We start from the raw sequence: 22,292 nt of genomic DNA, 5'->3' as shown, positions 1-22,292 counted from the left end.
ATGGCAACCCCTGGGCTGGCCCTGTGGTTCTTGATGGATCCTTTCTGTTTAACTCCTCAGGGTCTCCATGCCAACCAAGCTCCGAGCAGCCTGAGACAATCTCTCAGGCGCCTTCTGGAGGACACTGGAGACCCAACCTCACAACCTGACACCCACCATGCCCGTGCACCTCCACAGAAAATCACAGTTTGACACTTCTCCCATCCTTTTAAAGGACTGGATTTCCTGGTCCTCTTAACAGGATGCTTCATCAGTAGTAACCGTGGCAACAGATCAGGAAGATTTCAAAAAGCCTGTCTGTATGTAATTAAGAAAAATGAGGAAGCAGACACAAGAGCAGAGGCTTAGGCTCTGAGATTGTAGCACTGAGGCTTGTACTGACTCAGGGCGTTTTCTGGTAGAGAAAGCATGTTCACCTCCTCCTCTGACTTTCCACTGAGCGCCCCCTTTTAATGTCCTCATTTAGTCCCCTCCTTCCTGATAATGGTGCTAGGGACCTGATTCCGGACTAGGACTCCATGCAGAGACAGGCCCCAAGCCCAGGACTGAAACCAGAATAGGCAGGAAAGTGGCAGGGACAGGCAGTGTGGTCTATACACACACCTACCTCTCTGAGTTCACTCTCCAGGAAAGAACCTGAATGCATACTCCTGTCCTTGGAAGAAAAGATTCCAATTGGTCACCACTGGATTCAGCAATGGAGGGATCCGGCACCCATCCCACACCCTGTAGAAACATTGTCTCCGTGGATCAGGAGGGGCAGGTGGTTGCTTGAGGCAAAGGCTGTTTCTAAATTAACATTAAAAATCCCTTTCTAGTCATAAGTCCAATGGGCTAATGGACCATGCAAATTTTAATCTCCCCAACCCCAAGACCAGAAAAACAAGATGATGCCCAACTACTGTTATCAACTGCTCCAACAGAATCATATTCGGGGTTCTGAATAGAGGAGAATGAACCTCAAAATCATAACAGAGACCAAGTTTATTGGTCCGATAGAAACCAAGACGAAGTCACCCTTCAGATCTGGAGCTGGACTCGTCTTGTGAAAATAATCAACTATTTACGATCAAAAAGGCAGACTTTGCCCAGGACAATTTCAGAGGGTTAGGAAAAACAGAGAGATGCACACAGGAGATGTCGGGAAGACGTAGGCTAAGCAATGGAGGCGCGGAAACAAAACGTGTAAACTGGCCATCTGCTCTCTAAGCCTTCACGTAAATCACAATAAACAGTTAAAAATCAAACAAAACACATCCATGTTGCCGTTCATTTCGGAGAGCTGGCGCCAACTTGCAGTGACCTCTGTAGAACAGAGTGAACTCTGGCTCAGCCCTGCCATCTTCATGACCCTGGTGTGGGGGAGACCGCCCGCTGTGCCTGGTCTGTCCGCCCACCTCGTGAGAGAGTCTCTTATGTTTGCTGGCCCCTCCTGAGGGGTATTGTGGGATACATGTGGGATCGCTAACCACAAAGTTGGCGGGTCAAAGCCACCAGCTGCTCAGTGGGAGCCAAGATGAGGCTGTCTGCTCTGGCAGAGATCGACAGTGTCCAGACCCAGTGGTAGAGGCCACTCGGAGTTGGAATCGCTTGACAGCAGTGAGTGTGGTTTGGTGCCGCTTTGTCAAGCGTGACGGCCTGAAGCGTCTTTACCAGACAATCCTCTCTTGGGCTGCAAACAGTTTTCCCAGTACGGCGTTGATGGTGGAGTCTGGGTCGCCCTTGTTGTCGGGCCCTGCCGAGTCCGTTTCGACTCATGTCACGTGGCAACCGCGTATGACAAAACAGAACTTCTCATTACTGTTTCCTAGGATGGCATCTTAAAAAAAAAAAACATTTTACTGGAGACGCTTACATATGTTATAGCATTCCATACATTAATTGTATCGAGCACATTTGTACATATATTGCCATCATCATTTTCTAAACATTTACTTTCAATGTGAGCCCTTGGTGTCAGCTCCTTTTCCCCCCTCCCCCCTACCCTCTTCGTGACACCTTGATAAATTATAAAGGATTATTTTTTTCACATCTTACACCAACCGATGTCTCCCTTCACCCATGTTATGCGTCGATCATGGAGATTGGTAGATCGGTTCCCCCTTACTCCTCTCACCTTCCCTCTCCCCTCTTGGTAGCGCTATTCACATGTTTGTTCCTGAAGGGCTTATCTGACCTGGATTCTGTGTGTCGTGAGCTCTTATCTGTACCTGTGCACATGCTCCACTGTAGCCGAACTGGAAAGCAGGACTGGGGTCATGATAGTGGTAGGTGAGGAAGCCTCAAACAACCAGAGAATGTTGTGTGTTTCATCAGTGCTATAATGTGCCCTGGTTGACTCGTTCCCTGCTGCGAGGGATGTCCAGTGATCTATAGATGGGTTTGGGTCTCTGCTCTGAGCCCCCTTGTTCTCCACAATATGGTGGGCTTTTTTGTTTGTTTTGGGTTTCAGGTGCCTGTTATCTGATTCCGTGACACCTCTTGATCACACAGGCTGGTGTGTGTCTTCCATGTGGGTTTGCTACTCAGCTATATAGCTGCCCGTTTAACTTCAAGCCATTAAGACCCTAGATGCTATCTCTTTTGATAGCTGGGCACAATCAGCCTTCTTCACCATATTTGCTTTTGCACCCATTTTGTCTTCAGTGATCTTGTCTGGAGGGTGAGCATCACAGAATGCCAGTTGTTAGAATAAAGTGTTCTTGCTTTGAGGGAAGGCTTGAGCAGATGCCCAAAGTCCATCCCCCTCCTCAGTGTATTGCCATGTAAATATATGTACATAGACCAATACCTCTGTTTTTACAAATTAATATATTTACCTAAGTGCACACCTATGTTTATACCTCGATCCATAGCTTTACTTCCTAGAGCTTTCCTGTTTCCTTTTACCTTCCTCCTGACCTACCATTATGCTTGCCCTTCTGCCTCTTACTAATTCCTCTCAGCTAGATTGTTGTTGCTCCGACACCACTGGGATCTACTGTCTTCCTCATCGTTGCTTTTAATTCCCTAGTTGCTCCCCCATCTATAGCATTGTCTGTTCACCACTCCTTTCCCCCGCCTCCTCCTCCCCACAGGTCCCTCCAGAACTGTCAGTCCCGTTGCTTTCTCATCGGGCTTGCTTCCCATGCCTATCTTATATTGGTAGGCAAACCAACAATAACAGAGACAAAACAAAAAGAAAACAAAAATTGAATGAAAAGAGAAAAATGACAAGAAAAAAAGAGGGAAAAATACAAAATTTCAGGTCTGTCCACCGACCTTCATGACTATTTTCACCGGTCCTGGGGGCCAGGGAGGGCGTTCTGAGAACTACCCTTCCTAGCCTGAAGTCTGTTTAGGGGCTCCTGGGGGCTTTTTTGGCTCGACTTTGCTCCTGTTGCTAATCTGTTATGTTACTTTCTTGGTTTGCCCCACTGGGGGTTGGGGTGGGTTAGACTGGACTCACTTCCTGCTGTGTGACGCTGGACAGCATGTCTCGAGCTGTAGTTGGTACAGTCCTCTCTGTGTCTCAGCTCCCTGCAGGGCTGCCATCCGCAGGGCGTGGTGTGCCAGTATGGGGGTCTAATCCCCGGCTCTTTCTTGTTCCTTCTTGGTTTGCTTCTGTAAGGGTGTGGCGGATCGGCCCCGATCTCTAACCTGTAGATTTTGTGTTGTCCTCTGTAGCACAGACTTCTAGGTGAGGAATCAGTTTGGCTCCAATTAGGGCAGGCCCTGTAGACCTCTCTGTTCATAAGTTGCTCCATGGGGGTACATTGCCCTCAAAGTTTGGTGTGCTGTGGTGGGGTCTGCACTCACACCCCCATTTCTGTGGAGACATAAACAATACCCTCCCCTTGGGTACATTCGTGCCATGCTCTGCCAGTGCCATCATCCCCCTCTTTTTTCCCCTCCTCTCCCTCTCTCTGCCCACCCCCCACCTTTCCCCTTCTTTGTGTTGGAATGACATGTACATTCTAGAATGCCATCGCTCTGGCAGTGATTGCCAGGTCTTCCTCTCACAGAGCTGCTGGATGGATTCAAATGACCACCCACTCTTCAGTTGGCAGGAAAACGCTTCATTTCTTCACCAGTGTTCCTTCAAGCCTGGGCCATGCACATGAAGAGGAGGCCTCAGAGAGTTCATGGAGCAGCCCCGTTATGTTTTTATTGCATTTCCTCCTATTTGAAACCCCTGCATACCAAGAAGGGCTTGTGGAACCCCAGAGGGTGTGTGCACTGGGAGCCACCGCAGGGCTTGTGTCGACTACACCGGAGGAGTGGGACCCTCATGTCCAGGGATGAGATCAAGAGCCGCCAGCTCACAGGGAAAGTGTGTAAACCTTTGGAGCGATGCACCATCAGGAGTGTTTGAGTGGAGGGGTGCTAAGAGCCAGGGTCCATTTTTGGACTCCCCTCTGACAAGAGAGTGGAGAGATGCAAAAGTGATGTTGCAGTAGGGCAGGGGAGTCCATGGACAAGCCCCAAAGCCCGGAGGCAGTGGCTGGGGATTCAGAAGGAGAGCCAGGCGCCGAGAGAAAGGAGATGGAGCTGACAGGATGCGGTGATGGACTGCACGAGGGGCTAAAGAAGACGTGGCTCCCTTGGGGTCTGGTTGGGTGACTGCACAGGTGTCAAGGGAGATAAGGATTGAATTGTGTTTGTCCCTGGATTTGTCAAAAGGAAGCCGCCTTGATGAAGTAGTGAGAATGAAGCCAGGGAGCCCTTGCAGGAGCCGGGGAGCGTAGAGATGGCTCAGTATAGTCCCCTCCTTGGGAAAGCTCACCCAGAGAGTCAAGGAGAGAAGACGCACGATAGAGAGATGCTGGGTGAACACACACACACACACACACACACACACACTGTTTTTAGAGGGTGCGCTGCATACTGTTCGGCATCATAGCAACCCACAAGCCCTCGCTGACAGATGGGGGATGGTGGCTACACCTGAGGGATATCTGGAGTTCAACCTGTGCCCCTCACTGGAGGGGAAAATTCCACCACCGAGCCTCCACTGCCCTCCGTGGAGGATTCAGATTAAAATGCACTCAGACGAAGGGGCTGATAATCTACTTTTGAAAATTAACCAGTGAAAACCTTCTAGATGGCAAAGGTCTAATCCACCATGGATCATGGGGACGGTGCAGAATCAGGTTCCTTCTGCTGTGCATGAGGTCGCCGTGAGTTGGGAGCCGACCCGACAGCAGCAAGCAATTCCATGCCCAGCATGGAGCAGGCACTTCATGCCCATCTTGGTTGTGCGTCTGAAAAACAGTCGTCTGAACATGCTAGGTTGTCTTCTACAGAATCGAAACCAGCAGCCGTGGTCTTGGCTGCTTCAAGCTTGGCTGCTTCTGAGTCTCATCAGTCCGAGGCACACAAATGCATCCAAGGCAGACATTGAACTATGCGGATGCTAATGAATTGTACGGTGTGCAGTGGATCTGGGACGGTACTGATTGCCCTCCCACTACTGATTGAGAGACATTGATGGTTACCCCTGCACAGATGGGTGGGGAGTTCTTGAGTGCTGTTAGCAAGACTCAAGGAAAAATATCTCTTGAATTCTGCCCTGTTGCAAACACGCATGGAACTTGTCCTCTCGCTCGGGCCTAGTGGACTTTATAGAGTACAGTACTGATTTTCTTTCATATTTCAATAGAATCCGCTTTAGTATTTGCCTTCTGCTCTGGCTGCTTGCTGCTGACTGATTCAACACAGAATCCTTCCCTGGTGCCCCCCGACCTTGTTGTTATTCCCTCATTTTGTGTGTTGGCATTTGATTCCTGTCTCCAGCATGAACCACTTTACACATGTCCCTGTTCAGCTGGTGATGGTCACGTGTGTGAATTATGAATACATTACTCTCCGGAGCGGCTGCTCCTGCAGACCGCCGTCTGAAGGGGGATTTCTGGGAAGGATTCGTTTCCATCAGTCAAACTTTGAGGATCTGCAGTGGTCCAGCTGGGGAGGCCGCAGCTGTGAACTCGCAAAGGAGGGCGCCGGGCTTTATCAGAACCCCCTGCACCCCTGCACAGTGGTCATTAATGCAGCAGCATTTCACCCTCCTAAAAAAGACAGGCTCATACAGTCTCCCAACAAAACATTTCAGCCTTTGTGTACTGAGAGCAGCAGCTGTACAGTGATGTGCAGCCAGGAGCGGTCTCCTCCTGGACATGGTGATCTGGGCCAGTGGATAGGCTAGGGAGAGTTTGCTGAGACCTCCTGCTGCCCTGGGCCATGCCGAGTCCCCGCTTTGAGCAATACAGAAATGTAAGCCCAGGACCTTTCCCTTAGGAAATGGAGAGCAACTCCAATAAAGACCCCGGTGCCATTGAGTCGATTTGGACTCATGTTGACCCTGTGCGTTCCGGGATGGAATTTCTGCACAAAGTTGTCTTGGCCGTGAACGTTAGGAGAGCAGATCACCTGCCTTTTGCAGCCCGGCGGGGTGGGGCTGAGCTGCCCACATGGAGGGAGCTGCTGGGAACCCTATTGCTGTGGTGGGGGGGATCCTGTGAGTTGGTTTGGACCCCTGGTGCCCCCGGAGGACAGCTGGGGCTGCTGGGAAGGATCTTGTAGGGGGCAGCGACCAGGAAGGGTTTGTTGGGCAGCGCCTTGCCGCTCCTCTGGGTTCCACCCTCCAGTCTTTACATTCATCTTCCAGCTCAAACAATCGCACCATCTAAGGACCTCTGTCCTTTACTAAGATCCCTTTTTAGACAATGGCCAGGTTCACTAGCAGCAGAAGCAGGCTCAGGTCCAGAATGACTTCACACCCAGGTGAGCGTTCATTTCTGTGCTGGCTTTAGTTCTTAGGGACCACGTGATGGAGAGCCAGCCCTCTTACTCAGCTCCAGTTTCCTTTTCTGTGGAATTAAATGAACAATTGCATCTCTGGGTAGGATTCTTGGGGGATCAGTGCAGTAACGTGTGCAGAGCACCCTGCCGCGTGCCGCGCATCGTGGGCTCCCGTGCACAGGCAGCCCACCCTGCCCCTTGTCTTCAGACATCGAAGCTGCTGCAGTGGACATTTCCACCTCATCATGTGCTCTGCCAGACTCCCCCCTGCTACTGTGTGTGCATCACAAAGAGCTAACATTGTGGGAGACTTTGTTCAGGTGCCAGCATGAACCAACCTCGACCATGGGACATTTAAGGGCGATGGAAATCCAGTGGGGCTCAGTACCAACTACTTATTTTCATTCACGTGTTAATAGAGATGGCTTGGTAGGTTTGTCTTGGTTCTGAGAATCAAAGATTCTTCTGATTTATTCTAACCACCAGCCTGCACACACTCCCTCCCTCCATCCACCTACATAACCAGGAACCGGAACTGCTCGGGGAGTTTGGTATAAGGCAGGGTCAAACATGGAAGGCTGTGCACAGACTCCCTTGTGTCCTCTCCTGGTCTCAGCGGTCACCTTCACCTCCTCTTTGAAGTGCTGAAAAAGAGAGGGGAATGGAGGGGTGTGCACTAATCCCCACTGACTTCCAAGGAACGGGAAGTTTCCGGTTTTATGCGCTGGGATCAGAGTGCAGCTAGAGGAACGGCCCACTGAGAAAGCTCAGCTCCACTGTGCTGCTGAAGGTGACAGGGCTTCAATAACCAGAAGGTAGTTGTGCTCACTGGTCTCTGGGAACACACAATCCTGGAGATCGCCAAGGCCAGCCTGCTCCAGGAGTCCTGGTGAAAGCACTCGACTGCTAATGAAAAGGTCAGAGGTTTGGAGCCAACCTAAGGCACCTTGGAAGGAAGGTCCGGTGATCCACTTCCCCAAATCCCGCACAGTTCTACCCCGACACACATGGGCTCACTATGAGTCTGGGTAGATTTGATGGTAACTGGTTTTTAGTCCGCTCCGGGACACCTTCACTCATTTTCATTCATTTGACAACTCATTATGTTGTGTTTTCTATACGTGGGATTTTTTTATTGGCTTTTCATAGATTTTATCTTATTAAAAAACCTTCACATGGTAATTGGTATTATCCCCATTTCTCATATGAAATAACAGATGCACAGAGAGGTTTGTATGTATGTCATCCCTAGGTACACTAGCTAGTGAGGGAGGGACCCAAAACTTTAGTTCAGCGGCCTGGCTCCAGAGCCCGTGCCCTTAACTACCATGCTAGGCTATAACATGCCCAAGACCAAACTCAGCTACAAAGTTGCAAAGTCAGGACTTGGAGTTCACAAATCCTTGGGTGCATGTGATCGAAAACAGGTCAATTGCAAAGGGAACTTGAGACGGGTTATCATCTTTGCCTTGGCAGAGCTGGGGACAACGAGATCTTTGTTTGAGGGAGGGGAGGGGATGGGAGGAGGGTGGGAGTATAGCAAAGGCTCAGAGAGAGATCCTGGACAAGGGAGCTTCTGCCAAGGCTCACTGCACTGTCTTTTGTCTCCCACAGGCGTCCCCTCAGGTCCCCGCAACGTCATCTCCATCGTCAATGAGACCTCCATCATTCTGGAATGGCATCCTCCCCGGGAGACAGGTGGACGGGATGATGTGACGTACAACATCATCTGCAAAAAGTGCCGGGCAGACCGCCGGAGCTGCTCCCGATGCGATGACAACGTGGAGTTTTTGCCCAGGCAGCTGGGCCTGACCCAGTGCCGGGTCTCCATCAGCAGCCTGTGGGCTCACACGCCTTACACCTTTGACATCCAGGCTGTCAACGGAGTCTCTGGCAAGAGCCCCTTCCCCCCACAGCACGTCTCTGTCAACATCACCACAAACCAAGCTGGTGAGTCTAGAGACCTTTGTTTGTATGGCTAACTCTTTGTCCGTCTGGGTGCAGAACCATCCTGCTGCTCTGCCCTCAGACCTCCTCCTGGAAACAAAGGGTCACACCTTGGCCTTTCCCTGTCATGCAGCAGGCAAGTCTCGTCTGGGTGCCGGATACAGCACCGAAGCAAAGCAGAGTCAAGTCAATGTAGAACTCGGTGGTGGTCATGCAGTCGAGGGTCAACAAACACTTTTGAAAGGATCGATGTATGAACAGACAAGTTGATGGGTGAGTGTGTGGACAGATGAGTGGATGGGGACTAGAATGAGATCAATGTGTGGGTGGATGGACAGACAGGTGACTTGATGGATGAACAGAAAAGTGGGTGGATGAATGGATGAGTGAGTGGAGGGATGGTTGGACTGGTGAGTGGACTGATGAGTGGACAGATGGACAGACAAGTAGATGGATGAATGAAAGTGGGTGGATGGAAGAATGAAAGTAGGTAAATGGAGAGATAGGTATGGCAGTAGGAATACTGAAAGACCTTGAGAACAGAAACAAAGGCAATTTTAATAGAAAACCCATGACAGAAGCTTCCCAGAAATCCTATGATAAAGTCAGTAATACCTTCATAGATTATTTTTCAATTAAACCCATGTAGCTCAGGAAGGCATTCTCCTGTATAGCTTGCGCAGACAAAGGCTACACTGTTCCAGGGACCTCAGATAGGTGGCAATGGATCACTGCTGATAGCCGGTGTGTCCCCTTGGCATGCACATATCAGAACACGGTTTCCTCCCTCCTCTTTATTTCTGTATCCCTTACCCTTCTCATCTTGATTACGTTTCACCTCTTACACAAAACATTTTTTAAATATCTATTTAAGCAGTCCACCCATGCACTCCCTCCCTCGCTTATTTATTTACTCATTCCTCATTAACGAGCAGTTACTGTGTGCCAAGCTGTGGATTAGGCACTATGAAGGATACGGTGGTACTAGGATTCCCGTTTCCTCCAGGACGCATGAACTGAAGGACTGATAACACACAAAGGACAAGCTTAGAAAGTGGTCTATTCTGAGCACTGTAGGCAATCCATATTGTGGGAAATATCAAGGGAGTTAGAGAAATGATCAATCCCTCCCCTGGGCGGGGGGGGGGGGCTGGGAGGTGCAAGGTGGGAGAGGAGAGGTGACATTCTGTCTACTGGCAATGGGGGTCACAGGCAATGGACCATATCTTATTTGGAATTATGGATTTTTCTAATCAACAGATTCTAAACGGACAGCGTGCTAGTGGACTAGCAGTAACCAAGCATTTCCCTCCCTCTGCTCTTTTTCTGTGCGTCCCTCCCCTCCTCCTTAAACGCCTCTCCCCTGCTCTCCCCTTTTCTACTCCCCAGCCTGCCCCTATCCTCAGACTCTTTCTGCCTGTTTTAATACCAGGCTTCTTTGATGGCAGATGATTCTTGGGCTTAAGCTGTCAGAACTGAGGAGAAAAAAAGGTGTTGTCTGAGTGCATGGCTGTCCAGATGGCTGCGTTGTTGCTGTGAGCGTGTGTGTGTTCCTGTGTTCATGTTTGTATGTCTGTGTATGGTCACGTGTTTACATGCATACGTGTGTAGTGAGAAAAAATATGAGTGGAGATGTGGAAGCATCCAGCTGGTGACCACAGCCTGGTGCCATGGAGACAAAGGTTGTGACAGTCTGTCTTGCCCAAAGAAAAGAGAATGGTAATTTCTGCATTCTGTTGCGCATGGAACACTCACCGCCTTTGTTAGCGGTGCTTTCCTTGGAGAGTTTAAGGCAGAAAACTGGCTGAAATATTTCAGTGCTCCAGCTTCTGGGAATAACAATTCTGCCAGGCTGTTATGTTACGCTGGGCTTGGCTGTCTTTTCTCTTTCTGTAAGCATGTGCTAACAAACCTGCCACTTAGATCGGTCGGCTTTTCTTCTGCTCCTCCCTTCCTTTCCCCTGCTATTCCCAAGCCTGTCCATCTGCTTGTCTAGCCATCTGTACTTTCCCACATTGCAGCAAGCCCAAGGGACCAGGCCTCAGGCAAGGGTCCCTATATGGCCAGCATCCAAAATATTTGTTTTTAACCTCACCTATTTATTCCTCCAAGAACGCATTTCTCTTATCCTTTGTTCTCCTCAAGGTGCAGCGCCTTTTTATGATCTCCCCTGGCTTTGTATGGTCAACCTTCATCTATGATTTCTCTTTTGGGATTTTGGAATGTCGGTGTCTGAAGGTGACAGTGCATGAACCCAGGATCCATCTGACTGATACACAGAAAATACCCAGTTGACCGGTAGCCCCTACTGTGGGGAACATGATTCTGTCACATGGGTTTGGTAAATAAATAAATATATGAGCATGGATCACTTTCCATCAATTGTTTAGAAACGTGAGCACACACTTCTTATTAAAATGGGAGAAAGGCTAAACTCTGCTTGTCTCAATAACCATGGTGACTCAGGTCCAATTGAGACGAGACAGATGCACCCAGATATCACCAAGAGCTCCTGCCGTGTCTGTCTCCTTCCTAGGATGCTCCTTACACCCTTCCACTCCAGGGGAGGCACAGGCCGACTCCCTTGATGTGACTGCCTGGGGTTGTCCTCATGCGCAACTGCCCTGTTGTTTGAAATAGGAGCAGGATCAGCGACTGACTCAGAATTGGGTCAAGAGCTGCTCCTGAAATCAATCATTAACTCAATCAGTATGTGTTTACTTTCTGTGCCTGGAACGGCCCAAATTTTGTGAAATGGCTGGGGACCAAAGGGTGGGTCCTGGATGAGGAATAGGTATTGCTATAGTACTTTAAATTTGCATTTCTTTTGAACTTACCAACAATTTTGGAATAGATTGGCTCATTTGGTCCCTGTAATTACCCAGTGACTTGAAAACTATTGTGTACATCTTTTAGGTAAGAAGGCCATGGCTTAGAGGGGTTTGGCGAATCTTAGCAGGATATCCCCTCTATCTCTGACTCCCTGTTCCCTGCCCTAGTGGATGGGCAGCCTCTCTGTTTTCGAGCCCTGGGAGTTTAATGGATTATGAGTTGGCCTGATAACCATGAGGCCAGCAGTTCAAAACCACTGGCCACTTTGAGGGAGAATGTTGACGCCTTCTATTCCCGTAACCAGTTACAGTCTCAGAAACTGCCCACAGGGCAGCTCTGCTCTGCCCTATAGGGTGGCTATGAGTTGGAATTGACAACTCAATGGCAGTGACTTTTGATTTGTTTGGGAGGGTGGAGGGACATTTCAATAGAGCCAGCCAGTGCCATCCTTCTCAGAGGAGGGGCAGACAGTATGCCATCTCTGTTGCCCTTCCACAATTTGCTCTGACTGAAGGGAGCCATACAAAACTTTTCCTTGCCTCTGAGATGGGTGTGTGTGTGTGTGTGTGTGTGTGTGTGTGTGTGTGTGAGAGAGAGAGAGAGAGAGAGAGAGAGAGAGAGAGAGAGAGAGAGAGAGAGAGAGAGAACACATTGTCTCCAAGCTGAATTTGATTTTGACAATGTACATGAGAGTCCATGAGAGAAAAGGGCTGATTAACTTGGCTACCTGGTGCTTGTGCACTGATCTGCCGCACAATGGACAGCGGTCTCTACCCTGGGAAACTGCTCAGTACCCTGGGCTGGATCCTCCCTTGTCTAGGGGCTGTAGGTCACGTCTGAGGGTGCAGTTCTCACTGATTGCCATGCTATTCTTTCTCGAGGTTTCCCAGAGATGCCACACCGATGCCCCCTTGTGCTGCTCTCATGAGCCCTGACCAGTGGATACAGGCAGCTCTTCTGGGCTTATGTGGATATCCAACAGGAAAAGGTTATGGTTGGCATCAGTGCATCAGACAAGATCACTGGTAGATTTCTCTTGACCCCAAGGGCTAAGATCCAAGAAGAGACCTTAGGAGATTGCATAATTTGGGTCATTAGGGACCCAGTAGGTATAGTTCTGCACTCAGGCATTGGCAGGACTGAACCACACGGTGTCTGTGGGAGCCCCGAGGTTGAGACAGCCTCTATGTTTCTCTATTGCAACCCCAGCCTGGGGTATGTTGCTATTAGCTGCCAGCGAGTCGGCTCTGGCCCCTCGCAACCCTGCGCACACAGACCAAAACGCAGCCCAGTCCTGTGCATCCTCACAATGGCTCCTGTCTGAGCCGCTGTGGCAGCCACTGTGTCCGTCCACCGCGTTCTCACTGCCCCTCCCCTTGACCAGGCAGGACGTCCTTCTGCAGGCACTGGTCTCTCCTGACAACATGTCTTCAGTATGTAAGACCGAGTCTCATCATCCTTGCCTCTAAGGAGCACTCTCATCATACTTCTTCCAAGACAGATCAGTTTGCTTAGTACATCGTCACAGAGATGCAAGGATTGTGTTCCACTTGGAGACGATCAGGATTGGTCCTCCTCCAATCTATAAACAACCCCCAATTTTGAGCACTTCCAATGTACCCAGCCTCTGCCAAGAGATGAGATGGGTCAGGTGAAGAAACGGGTCAGTGTTTTCAGAATTGGTTCAGCGTCTCACAGCTATTAAATGACTAACCTGGGCTTCAGACTTGGGTCTGAAGCCATTTTATCCTCAGCCTCATCAAAAATCACATTATTGTGGGTGGTGTGAGTTGTAGGCTCTCTCTAATCTATTGCCATATAGCAGGGCCACTTTAGCTGTCAGAGGGGAAAAAAACTGTCCGTCATCTTTGATCAGGCTTGGCCATGAATTATGCAAGTTCAGGTTTACGTGAGGTCTGCAGGGAGGCATCCTTGCACTGAATACAGCTGCCCTGAGTTTAAAATAGACCAGATCAGGTGGAACTCTCTGTTCCAGTGGCCAAGCTATCTGCAGAGAGGTTGTTATCACCACTAACTCCTGCAGTCACTCTCTGGCATCTGGCCCCAGATTCAGACTGATGGCCGGATCATCTGGCTGTCAGAGAGAATTAAGTGAATGACAAACTCTCCTTCTCTCTTCTGCCAACTAGACTCTGAGTGTCAGAGTTGGGAAAGGGGGCCTCGGAGGAAATCTTGAGGGGGGCGTGAATAACAAGACACGGATCAGGCCAGCACATCTATAACATCAACTAGTAGCAAGATGAAATAAAGCCAGTGGCTTTAGCAGCCGGAGAGAGCAAAATCAAAGCCATCGAGCCAGGCAGGTAATGGTCAGGAGCAGAGCCAGGGTTGGGCGTGAAGCAGTCCGGGGTGGTGGGAACTGCAGATCACGGGGTCGGGCAGGGGGGTTGGGGGGCGCATGGCACCATGTGTGCTGCCCTGCCCAGGGCTGCCAGCTCACAGAAGCTGAAAATCCAGTTTTAAAGTATTGACAAACCCAAACCAAACACACTGCCCTGAGGGTCAAGGCTGACTCATAACGACACCGTGTTGTTCCACTCCTCACCAGCCAAATGGCTAATGCAACAGCTCGTCACCATTGTGCCCCCTTGTTTCTGCCCTGTCAAAGGGGGGTACCAACATCTGCTTCCTTGTGCTGTGGTGACAAGCAAATGAGGCAGGGGATGCAAAACCATTCTCCCCTCTGTGAATGAACTGGGAGATTAGTATCATCGCTGAGAATCTGTCCTAAGCCAGAGAGCAATTTGTTGGCCTCCTCCTTCCTAGGCTGCTAAAGATTAATATCATCCACAGCAGGTCAGTAACAGAGCGGATGGGTTGTCTGTCAGCACCAGGAGGAGTAGGTACCAGGAAGAAAGACGACAGCGTTTGGGTCCCAGGGAGTTAGTGATAAGGATGGGACTGGAGCCCAGAACCTGCCTACCTGGCCCAGAGGGATCCTGCCACTCAGAGGAGCTCGCCTGTCGTCTCGTCACACGTTTCCTCTTTACTTTCCTGAGCCCACCCCCACCATTTACATCTGACATTTGTATCACACACAGCTCATGTGTGGCCTGCTGTGCCAATTGAATGTGGAAGACTAACATATTCAGCAGGCACATGACAGGGACACAATCCATTGCTTAATCCTATTTTTAAAATACATCTGTGAATTGTCTCAAGGCCCGAAGGTTTGTCCATTTTTTCAGGCCGTATTTGAAGTTCTCAGAAAATTAAAGTCACTCAGATACACTACTTTTCCTACAAAAGAATGATCTAGCCCACCAATTTCTCAGAATACATCACCTAATTTGCATTATTCTTTGGTTAAATATAGTATTTGCATGCATAAAGAATAATCTTTGAATATGAAAAAAGAATTTTATGATATTGCAATATATTGAGCTCTTTGGAGGAAAGATATTATGTAAATCTCAAAATTAAATATTAAAACAATATTACACTCCTGCCTGTAAAAATGCAGGATGTTAAGATACATATGCTCAGACCAGTTCATTCTTAAGAGCTGCTCTCATTGGAAATTAGCGGGCTGAATCTGCTCCCGAGCAGACGAAAGATTGCGTCTGGACTTCACAAAGATGGCAAGATGGGAGACTTCAGAGAAAACTCCCACTGATGTGAAGAAAGAAGTGCTCCTTGTTCTTCATTCCGTTGCATAGGTCATTTCATTGTTTGCTTCTCATGGTTCATTTTAGAAAGGTGGTGTTTATTTATTGTTTCTTGGGTCCTGACGTTGACAAGGACCTTTCATGGAGATACTAGACGGCAGCCAGCAGCTGTGTGTTAGCTGGTGATCTGGGCCAGGAATGAGGCCGGGGTCCCGCCCTGCTCCCTTGACCTCTATCACCAGCCTGTGAGCTCTGGAGAGTCAGACTTTGTCACCAACCTCCAGCATCACGAGGGAGGAGCACCTTGATAGCTAGTTCCCTGATGTGTTTGGCACACACACATGAATTGTAGTGCATGCGTGTTTTGGGGGCAGTGTTGGTTCCGTGATGGAATTCTCCATGTGGAAAGGCCTGTTCTCAAACAATTCACCCATGCATGGCCACAGCCCGTCTGCCAGTGGAGGTTTGCATGTTGCGATCATGCGAGTCGGGATTCAGCCGAGCTTCCCAACTCAGACAGACTAGGGAGACAAGCCTGGTCACCGACCTCCAAAAGTCAGCCAACCACTAACCGATGGGTCCTAGCACTCTAGTATGATCAGCATGTGTGAGGGTTGAGTTGGGGAGGGGGAGAGGGAGGAGGGAGAGGGTCCCGAATATGTCCTGGTGGGCTACAGAGCTGCTGTCCTTCTCTGGCTCCAAGGTAGAACGTTTGAGTGATGCTCACGATCGGACAGAGAGGACCCAGCGATGCTTGCCTGTGTCAGCACTCCACTCTGGAAGAGTGCGCTCCTCCCTCCAGCACCGGCCTGGAGGGCTTCCTGAAGGCTGAGGCGTTGGGCTCCGCTCTGGGGGCTGGCATTCATTCACATACTCAGCAAGCCTTCACCCACAACTCCGGGCACCGAGGCCACACCAACAGGCCAGGAGCCAAGCCCTCGGGAGCCTCCACAGCACTCATGCCTAGACTGAGGCCCAGAAAAATCACCCCATGAGCTGGGGGGGCTAAGCTGCGAAGAGACCCAGGGTCTCCGGACCCCCACTGTCCTCTTAGTACCATTTCCTTACCGCGGTGACAGCCTCCCTTTGCAGAAGACCGCCTGCGACCGCATGCACATGCGGTGTGGGTGTGTTTGCTGTATAGTGATGGACGGTGTAGTGGGTGAGCTCTTGGCATTGCTCAAGTGAACTGTCCGGTGGGTGGGTATGGGCGTACACCTGTGCCAGCGATTCTGCTCACAGCTCACGCGGCAGCTGGGAAAGCCCCTCCGTGCATCGCTGCTGGTGTGACTAGAGTAGCCCCCGGGGACCCAGGAAGCTCTTTTGCTCATCACTCCGTCTGGATCCAGGCCTTTCAAGAGGGAATCTTGTGCTGGGAGAAATGGAACTGCTGGCGGGGAGGACCTAACGATGCTGGACTCTCTTCACACTCCGAAGCAGGTCCTTATCACGCTCGCTGCTCGCAGAACAGGGGGCTGGGCTACAGGGTAGTTGCTGGTGACCTTGTGGCCTTGGCTAAAGGGTGCAAGAGAGGAGGGATCCCAGTGATCTGTCCACACCGAGCCAGACTGTTTAGCTGAGTCCATAAGCACAATGTTCTTATGAGGAGAACGTGCCGGTCACACCTGCCCTATTGGCTCGTCCATCTGCATGCCACCACAGCCTCCAGCGAACGAGGTGCCTGAGATGCAGAAAGCACTCCGTGAATGGATGTGCACAGTTGGGACTGAATGCAGGTACGGGGCAGTCTTTTCTCCCAGGCATCAGCAAGTGGTACTGCGGAGCTAGCTCTCTGTGTTCTTGTTGTCATTAGGCAGCGGTAGGCGTGGGGTGGGAAATGGAGTTGGGCCCTGCCAGTCTCCCAGATGTTAGTGAGATCCAAGTCTTCCTTGGTGCTCTGTCCCGCAAAGCATGGCCGTCAGAGACGCTCTGCTATGACCTGGCTTTCCGCTCTACGACTAGCAGGACCCAGCTGGCTGAGCAGGCGCAGTGGGGGCGTCTGGGTGGCGCGGCAGCGCTGTTGTGTGTCCAGCTGCACACCAACGCGGTGCCTCATCATTTTCACAGCAACATCCGTGTTCAACAGGCAGGAGCACCAGGGGTTTTTGAATGCAGCAATTAACAAAACAGTAATCAAGCTAAGTGTTTAATTTCAGAAAATTAACATCTCTGAGCGGATGTGAAAGATGTTTGGGGGTGGGGGGAGAGCCCCAGTCGCTGTGCTGGGGAAATAGGGCAGTGCTGGACCACTCCTATGTTGCCGTGTAAGGGAGCCTTCTTGCAAGACGCCCAGTCCTGCTTGGCATCAGCCTCGTCCGGGGAGCCCAGCTGTGGGACACTGACTCAGGAAGGAAGACCTCAGATTTTGGAATGTGGTTTCTTTAAACAAACATTTTTTTCTTAATGTTTTCTGTCTTTTGGTTTACTTCTTTTCTGAGCAAATGTTTGATCCTTCTATAAGAGCTGAGGGGCAACAAGGGCCTGGTCCTGCCCCTTCCTCGCAGGAAGGCCTGAGGTGACATGGGTGGGTTGTTCGGCTTTAAATTGTCCTCAGTATAAGGGCAATACAATGGTGTCTTAAACATGAGCACTTTTTTTTTTCAAGGGAGTAGGCCTGTGTTCCTGATAGCCTGGGGGCTACTCAAGAGAAAGGGCCCTGTCCCCCTCATCCTGGTCGCCATGTGCCCAGTGGGTGTACCCTCTGGTACATATAATAAAGCCAATGGGTGGGTCTTTGCTTGAGGGGATGGGAGGGAAGCGGTGAGGAGACGGGTGTGGGCAGGGGTGGGTGGAGACGGCTGTGCAGTTCCCTTGAGAGATAGTGGGAGAGCTGAGAGGGCAGGCGCAGCCGTTTCACAGTAGAGGCACTGGGAGGGTCCCCACAGGAGCTGCTTTGAGGCTCAGTGGCAGGTGCCACACCCCATGAAAGAGGCGGGGCTTTGGGAGGTTTGCATTGAGTGGCTTGCTGCCCGAGGAACACAAGGCAGCCCCCTTGTCTCCACTGCGGACGTCTCTGCTCTGGGAGGGCGCTGCCACCTGGCTTAACTAGTAGCTTCCCTTGAGGGGTCGGCTTCAGGCAGTTGGCACAGAGAACAAAGAAACCCAAGCAGGGAAATGAGCCAATGGGTTTTGAGCAGCAGGAGCTGCCCCGGTGCTCCCAGCGGCGCGCAGTGGCCAGGCTAAGAGCAGGCGGGCTGGGTTTTGTGGAAGTGGGCATCCCCAGGTATGGCTGCGGTCCCTGGAGGTCCAGGCATCTCTTTTCTCTGTGAGGTGGGAGGTAAGGTTGGTTGCTGAGAGTGAAGGAGAAGTACCGAGACGGAAGGCCTAAGGAACATGGGCAGGACTCACAGTGCCTTTGCAGATGATGGGAGATTGAATTGACCAGAGGAATTCAGGATCCCCAGAAAGCTTTGAGAGCCACACGCGACATTGGTGGGGACATATTCACCAAGCATGCGCTCTGTTGTGGGGCATTTCAGGAGGGCCTGGCTGTCGGAAGCAGTTCTTGAGTCTATCGTGGGTTGCGGTTTGATACCTGGACACCAGGCTCAAGCGGCCCAGTGGTGCAAAGGGTACATTCTTGGCTGACAAACAAAAGGTTAGCTGTTTGAACCTTCCCATGGGCTGTACTGACCAAAGGTCCCGGGATCTGCTCCCATACCGATTCCAGTCAAGAAGCCCCAGGGCAGTTCTGCTCTGTAACATGGGGTCATGGGGGGTCAGAACCCACTGAACATCATCTCCTAACGACAGCATGCTGTAAAGAAATGGGAGAAAGGGTGTAGAGCGTCTTGACAGTTAAACCAATCGCGGGGGGCGGGGGCAGGGAGCCTGGGGGACCTGAGCCGGATCAAAAAGATGTGACTAAAAGAGAGGACTGTGGTGTTGGGCACGAGCGGCCCAGCTGAAAGCGGGGACCATTGCATTACGATCTTTGAGATGGCAACGAGAAAGCAGAATACTGGACTCTGGTTTTGAGGAACTTCAGGAGAGGGCAAGTCCAAGTGCACCAAGTGACTAGACCCTTGTGGACAAGCCGGGGTGTGTGGTACCCAAGGGGCCAGGCTGTGAAACGCGTGATTCACACGGACATTGAGGTCAGGAACACGATGACAAGTTCGGGGAAGGGAAAGACGGGGGCAGAACCGGTCTTCGGTGAGTTGGGGAAGGCTTGTTCTCAAGAGATGGAGGGCAGTGGCCCATTTTCCACAGGGTATGGGGGGCGGGTTGTGAGGAGTGGCATGGCGTAGGCTATGGTAATGAGGTCATGCCCCACAGCATGACCCTGCGGTGGTGTATGCAAGATGATGACGCACCACGACTTGAGAGACGGTGTGTCTAAGGACAGAGCCAGTTGGCCTTTCACAGAAGGGTGGAGGGAATGCTCGGCGAACAGGTTGGTGGAGAGATACTGGGGAGTTTACTCCTACTGGCTGACCAGGTGCAGGGAGGGCTTGGACAGGGGTGGCCATGGTGGAGTAGGGGACACCGGATCAAGGAAAGGAGGCCCAGGACTTTGTGGGTGTGTGCACGCAGGAGTGCATCACAGCTGAGCACAGCCAGAGAGAATTCTGCCTGAGCAGTACATGGGTTTCGCCTCTCCAGACTCTAAGGAAAGTTCTCTGGGCCTTAAGCCCAGACACTTAGACTTCTGGGCCTGGGGTTGGGACCCTGCCATTGCCTGGCCTAGTGAGTGGAGGGGTGGAGGGACAGCAAAGGCCTGAAAAAGGAGGCCTGGCTCTCTTCTGGCTCTGCACCCAAGTGCTGGGGGCTCAGGGAAGGCACTTTCCCTCTCTTCCAACCTTTAAATGGTAAGCGTGAACAGAAACTGGAAGGACGTCGGACGTCCTTTCAGAGATTCATATTCTGATTTCTAGATCAGTAGTTCTCAAACTTGAGCTGTATCAGAATCTTCCAGAAGCTGGTTAGCCAGATTACTGGGCCCCACCCTGAGACCTCTTTACTCAGTGGGCCTCGGGTAATGCTCCAAATTCTACAGTCCCCAGGTGATGCCAATGGGGACCATGCTCGGGCCGGTGGATGACCACATTCAACAACAGCTGCCCCCCATCACATCGGAGGTCTTGTCAGAATGAGAGCCTCATTTGTAATCTCACTGTCAGCTTTCACCCTCACCTCACCCACTTTGGTTTAGACCCCAAATGGCCAGGGTGAAGGGGTAAGAGCTTTGGCCTGCAGCTTCCTGCCCAGGTGTGGGGATGATGGAGCCACCCAAGCCTGAAGCCTTCACTTCCTCTGTCCCTTGCACTCCACTGATGTCCCAGACCAGGCTCAGCTCAGTCAATAAGCCACACCATGGAGCTGATGCCAAACGCTCCAGAGAGTCCCCAGTCCCAGGTGATACCAAGGCGGAGCAGAGAGAGGGTGAGAGAGGCAGGACATCTCCGGACAAAGTGCAGAAGGAGTGAGAACAGAAAGCCCAAGTCCACAAACGGGGAAAACAATTAGAAAAATAATGAATTCTGCTTTTGTATTCATACTCAGTCTCCCAACTAATTGCTTATTTGTTTAATCTACTTTGACCAGAAGTGTTACCGCACCAAAAATATTTAATGAGCCTGACTTCCTAATGTAAAATGCAAGCATATCTGTGCGGCGGAATGAGGCTTCACCAGTAGAAGGGGACCTGGTAGCTAATCAGGGCCTTCTCAGCAGAGGAAGTCACCTCCTGGGTCAGGAATGTCCGTGGAAACAGCATCCACCTGTGCTCTACCGTGCCTCTGTCACCAGTACTAAGCCAACAAACACACCTGGTGCCATCAGGTTGATGCTAACTCATAGCAGCCCAATCGGACAGGGTCGAACTGCCCCTGTGAGTTTCCAAGACGATCACTCTCTGGGGTAGAGAGCCCCATCTTTCTCCCAAGGAGCACCTGGTGGTTTCGAACTGCTGACCTTGTGGTTTGCATCGGTACTAGGCAGTGACATGTGAATGCCCACTTGGGGTTGTTTCTTAGGATGTTTCAAAGATGAAGAAAGACAGCCACCCCTACCCCCCTCATTCCCCACACCATCACCCAGATGTTGCAGGCTCTCACATCGTTGAATCTGAGACTCAAGGACAGCTCTGGAGACTGCCTGCATTTCCAGATCTTGATGCTGGCCTTGAGAGGCAGGGATAGCAAGGAAGCAAAGGGCTGCTTCAGGATTCAGAGACCTCCACACCTGATTTCCCCAGAGCGGCCTTAACTTTTCACCTACCGCTGCATGCTCCAGGGAGCTCTAACCTGAAGACCCAGTTGTACAGATTACATAAAGTTTAAAAACGACTAAAATTAGGGTACCACCGTAGCTGAAACATGTCGTGAAATGAGAGGAGTCTCCATCTTCCAAGTGTCTGGGTCTCGACAAAACAGAAACATTCTACCCTCATCCCCCTGGGACCCCCATACCCAGACCCACTCTGACATCCCCCCTGAAGTGGAAGCCAAAGAATAACAAACCTGCCTCTCCATCCTTCCTTCCACTCTTCCGTGAAGATCAAGTCCACATTTGGTAGAACTAAGTGTCTCTCTGGCCCTCTACTTTCAATGTCTTTAGAGGAAAGTGACAGGTGAGAACAGATTTTTTATTGAACAAGTATTATGTGCTAATACAGTAGAAAATGATTCAAAGCATGAGTCTTTCTTACACAGTTTATTCCATGATGGAGGGCGAAGAGGAGCCCTTGGAAAATGAAGCCAAGTGCCCTGAGAGCTTTAGAAAACAAACAGCCTGCTCTCTGAAGGCCACCTCCGGTGAGCAGGGAGCCAGGGGAGCCTGTGGCTCTATTTGTCCCTTGGAAACATGTGGTGTTATGAAGCGGTAAACCCCAAGAAGGTGGCACTATGGGTAGAGATTCCAAAAGGAGAATTCTCGGGGTATGTGGTGACTGGAAGAGTCCAACCCAAGCAGCAAGTTCCTAAGAGGGAGCAAGCAGTTAAACGTTGAGAGAGTTTGGAATTTTTTCCAAAGGGAAAGGATTGAAGGGTTTAGGGTCATCAGAATGACTTGGGGCAAAGCAACCTGTAGAAAGATTAGCAGTGTCATTGAAGCGAAGAGGCCCAGAAGCGCGCAAGCAAAGGGGGCCCGTGCTGAGGTCCA

General features: G+C 50.8%; 1 protein-coding gene across 1 annotated transcript in view; it reads left to right on the top strand.

Moving 5' to 3' along the window:
- The window catches only part of EPHB1 (EPH receptor B1), a 387,857-nt gene that overhangs the window by 231,202 nt on the left and 134,363 nt on the right, over positions 1-22,292 (top strand). The window contains 1 exon segment of the mRNA XM_075548849.1: positions 8,395-8,730. Coding sequence (XP_075404964.1) covers positions 8,395-8,730 — 336 coding nt within the window.

Source organism: Tenrec ecaudatus, chromosome 4, assembly GCF_050624435.1.
Source record: "Tenrec ecaudatus isolate mTenEca1 chromosome 4, mTenEca1.hap1, whole genome shotgun sequence".
Lineage (NCBI taxonomy): Eukaryota > Metazoa > Chordata > Mammalia > Afrosoricida > Tenrecidae > Tenrec > Tenrec ecaudatus.
The sequence above is the reverse complement of the archived record's forward strand: the minus strand, read 5'-3'. Positions and strand labels throughout refer to the sequence as shown.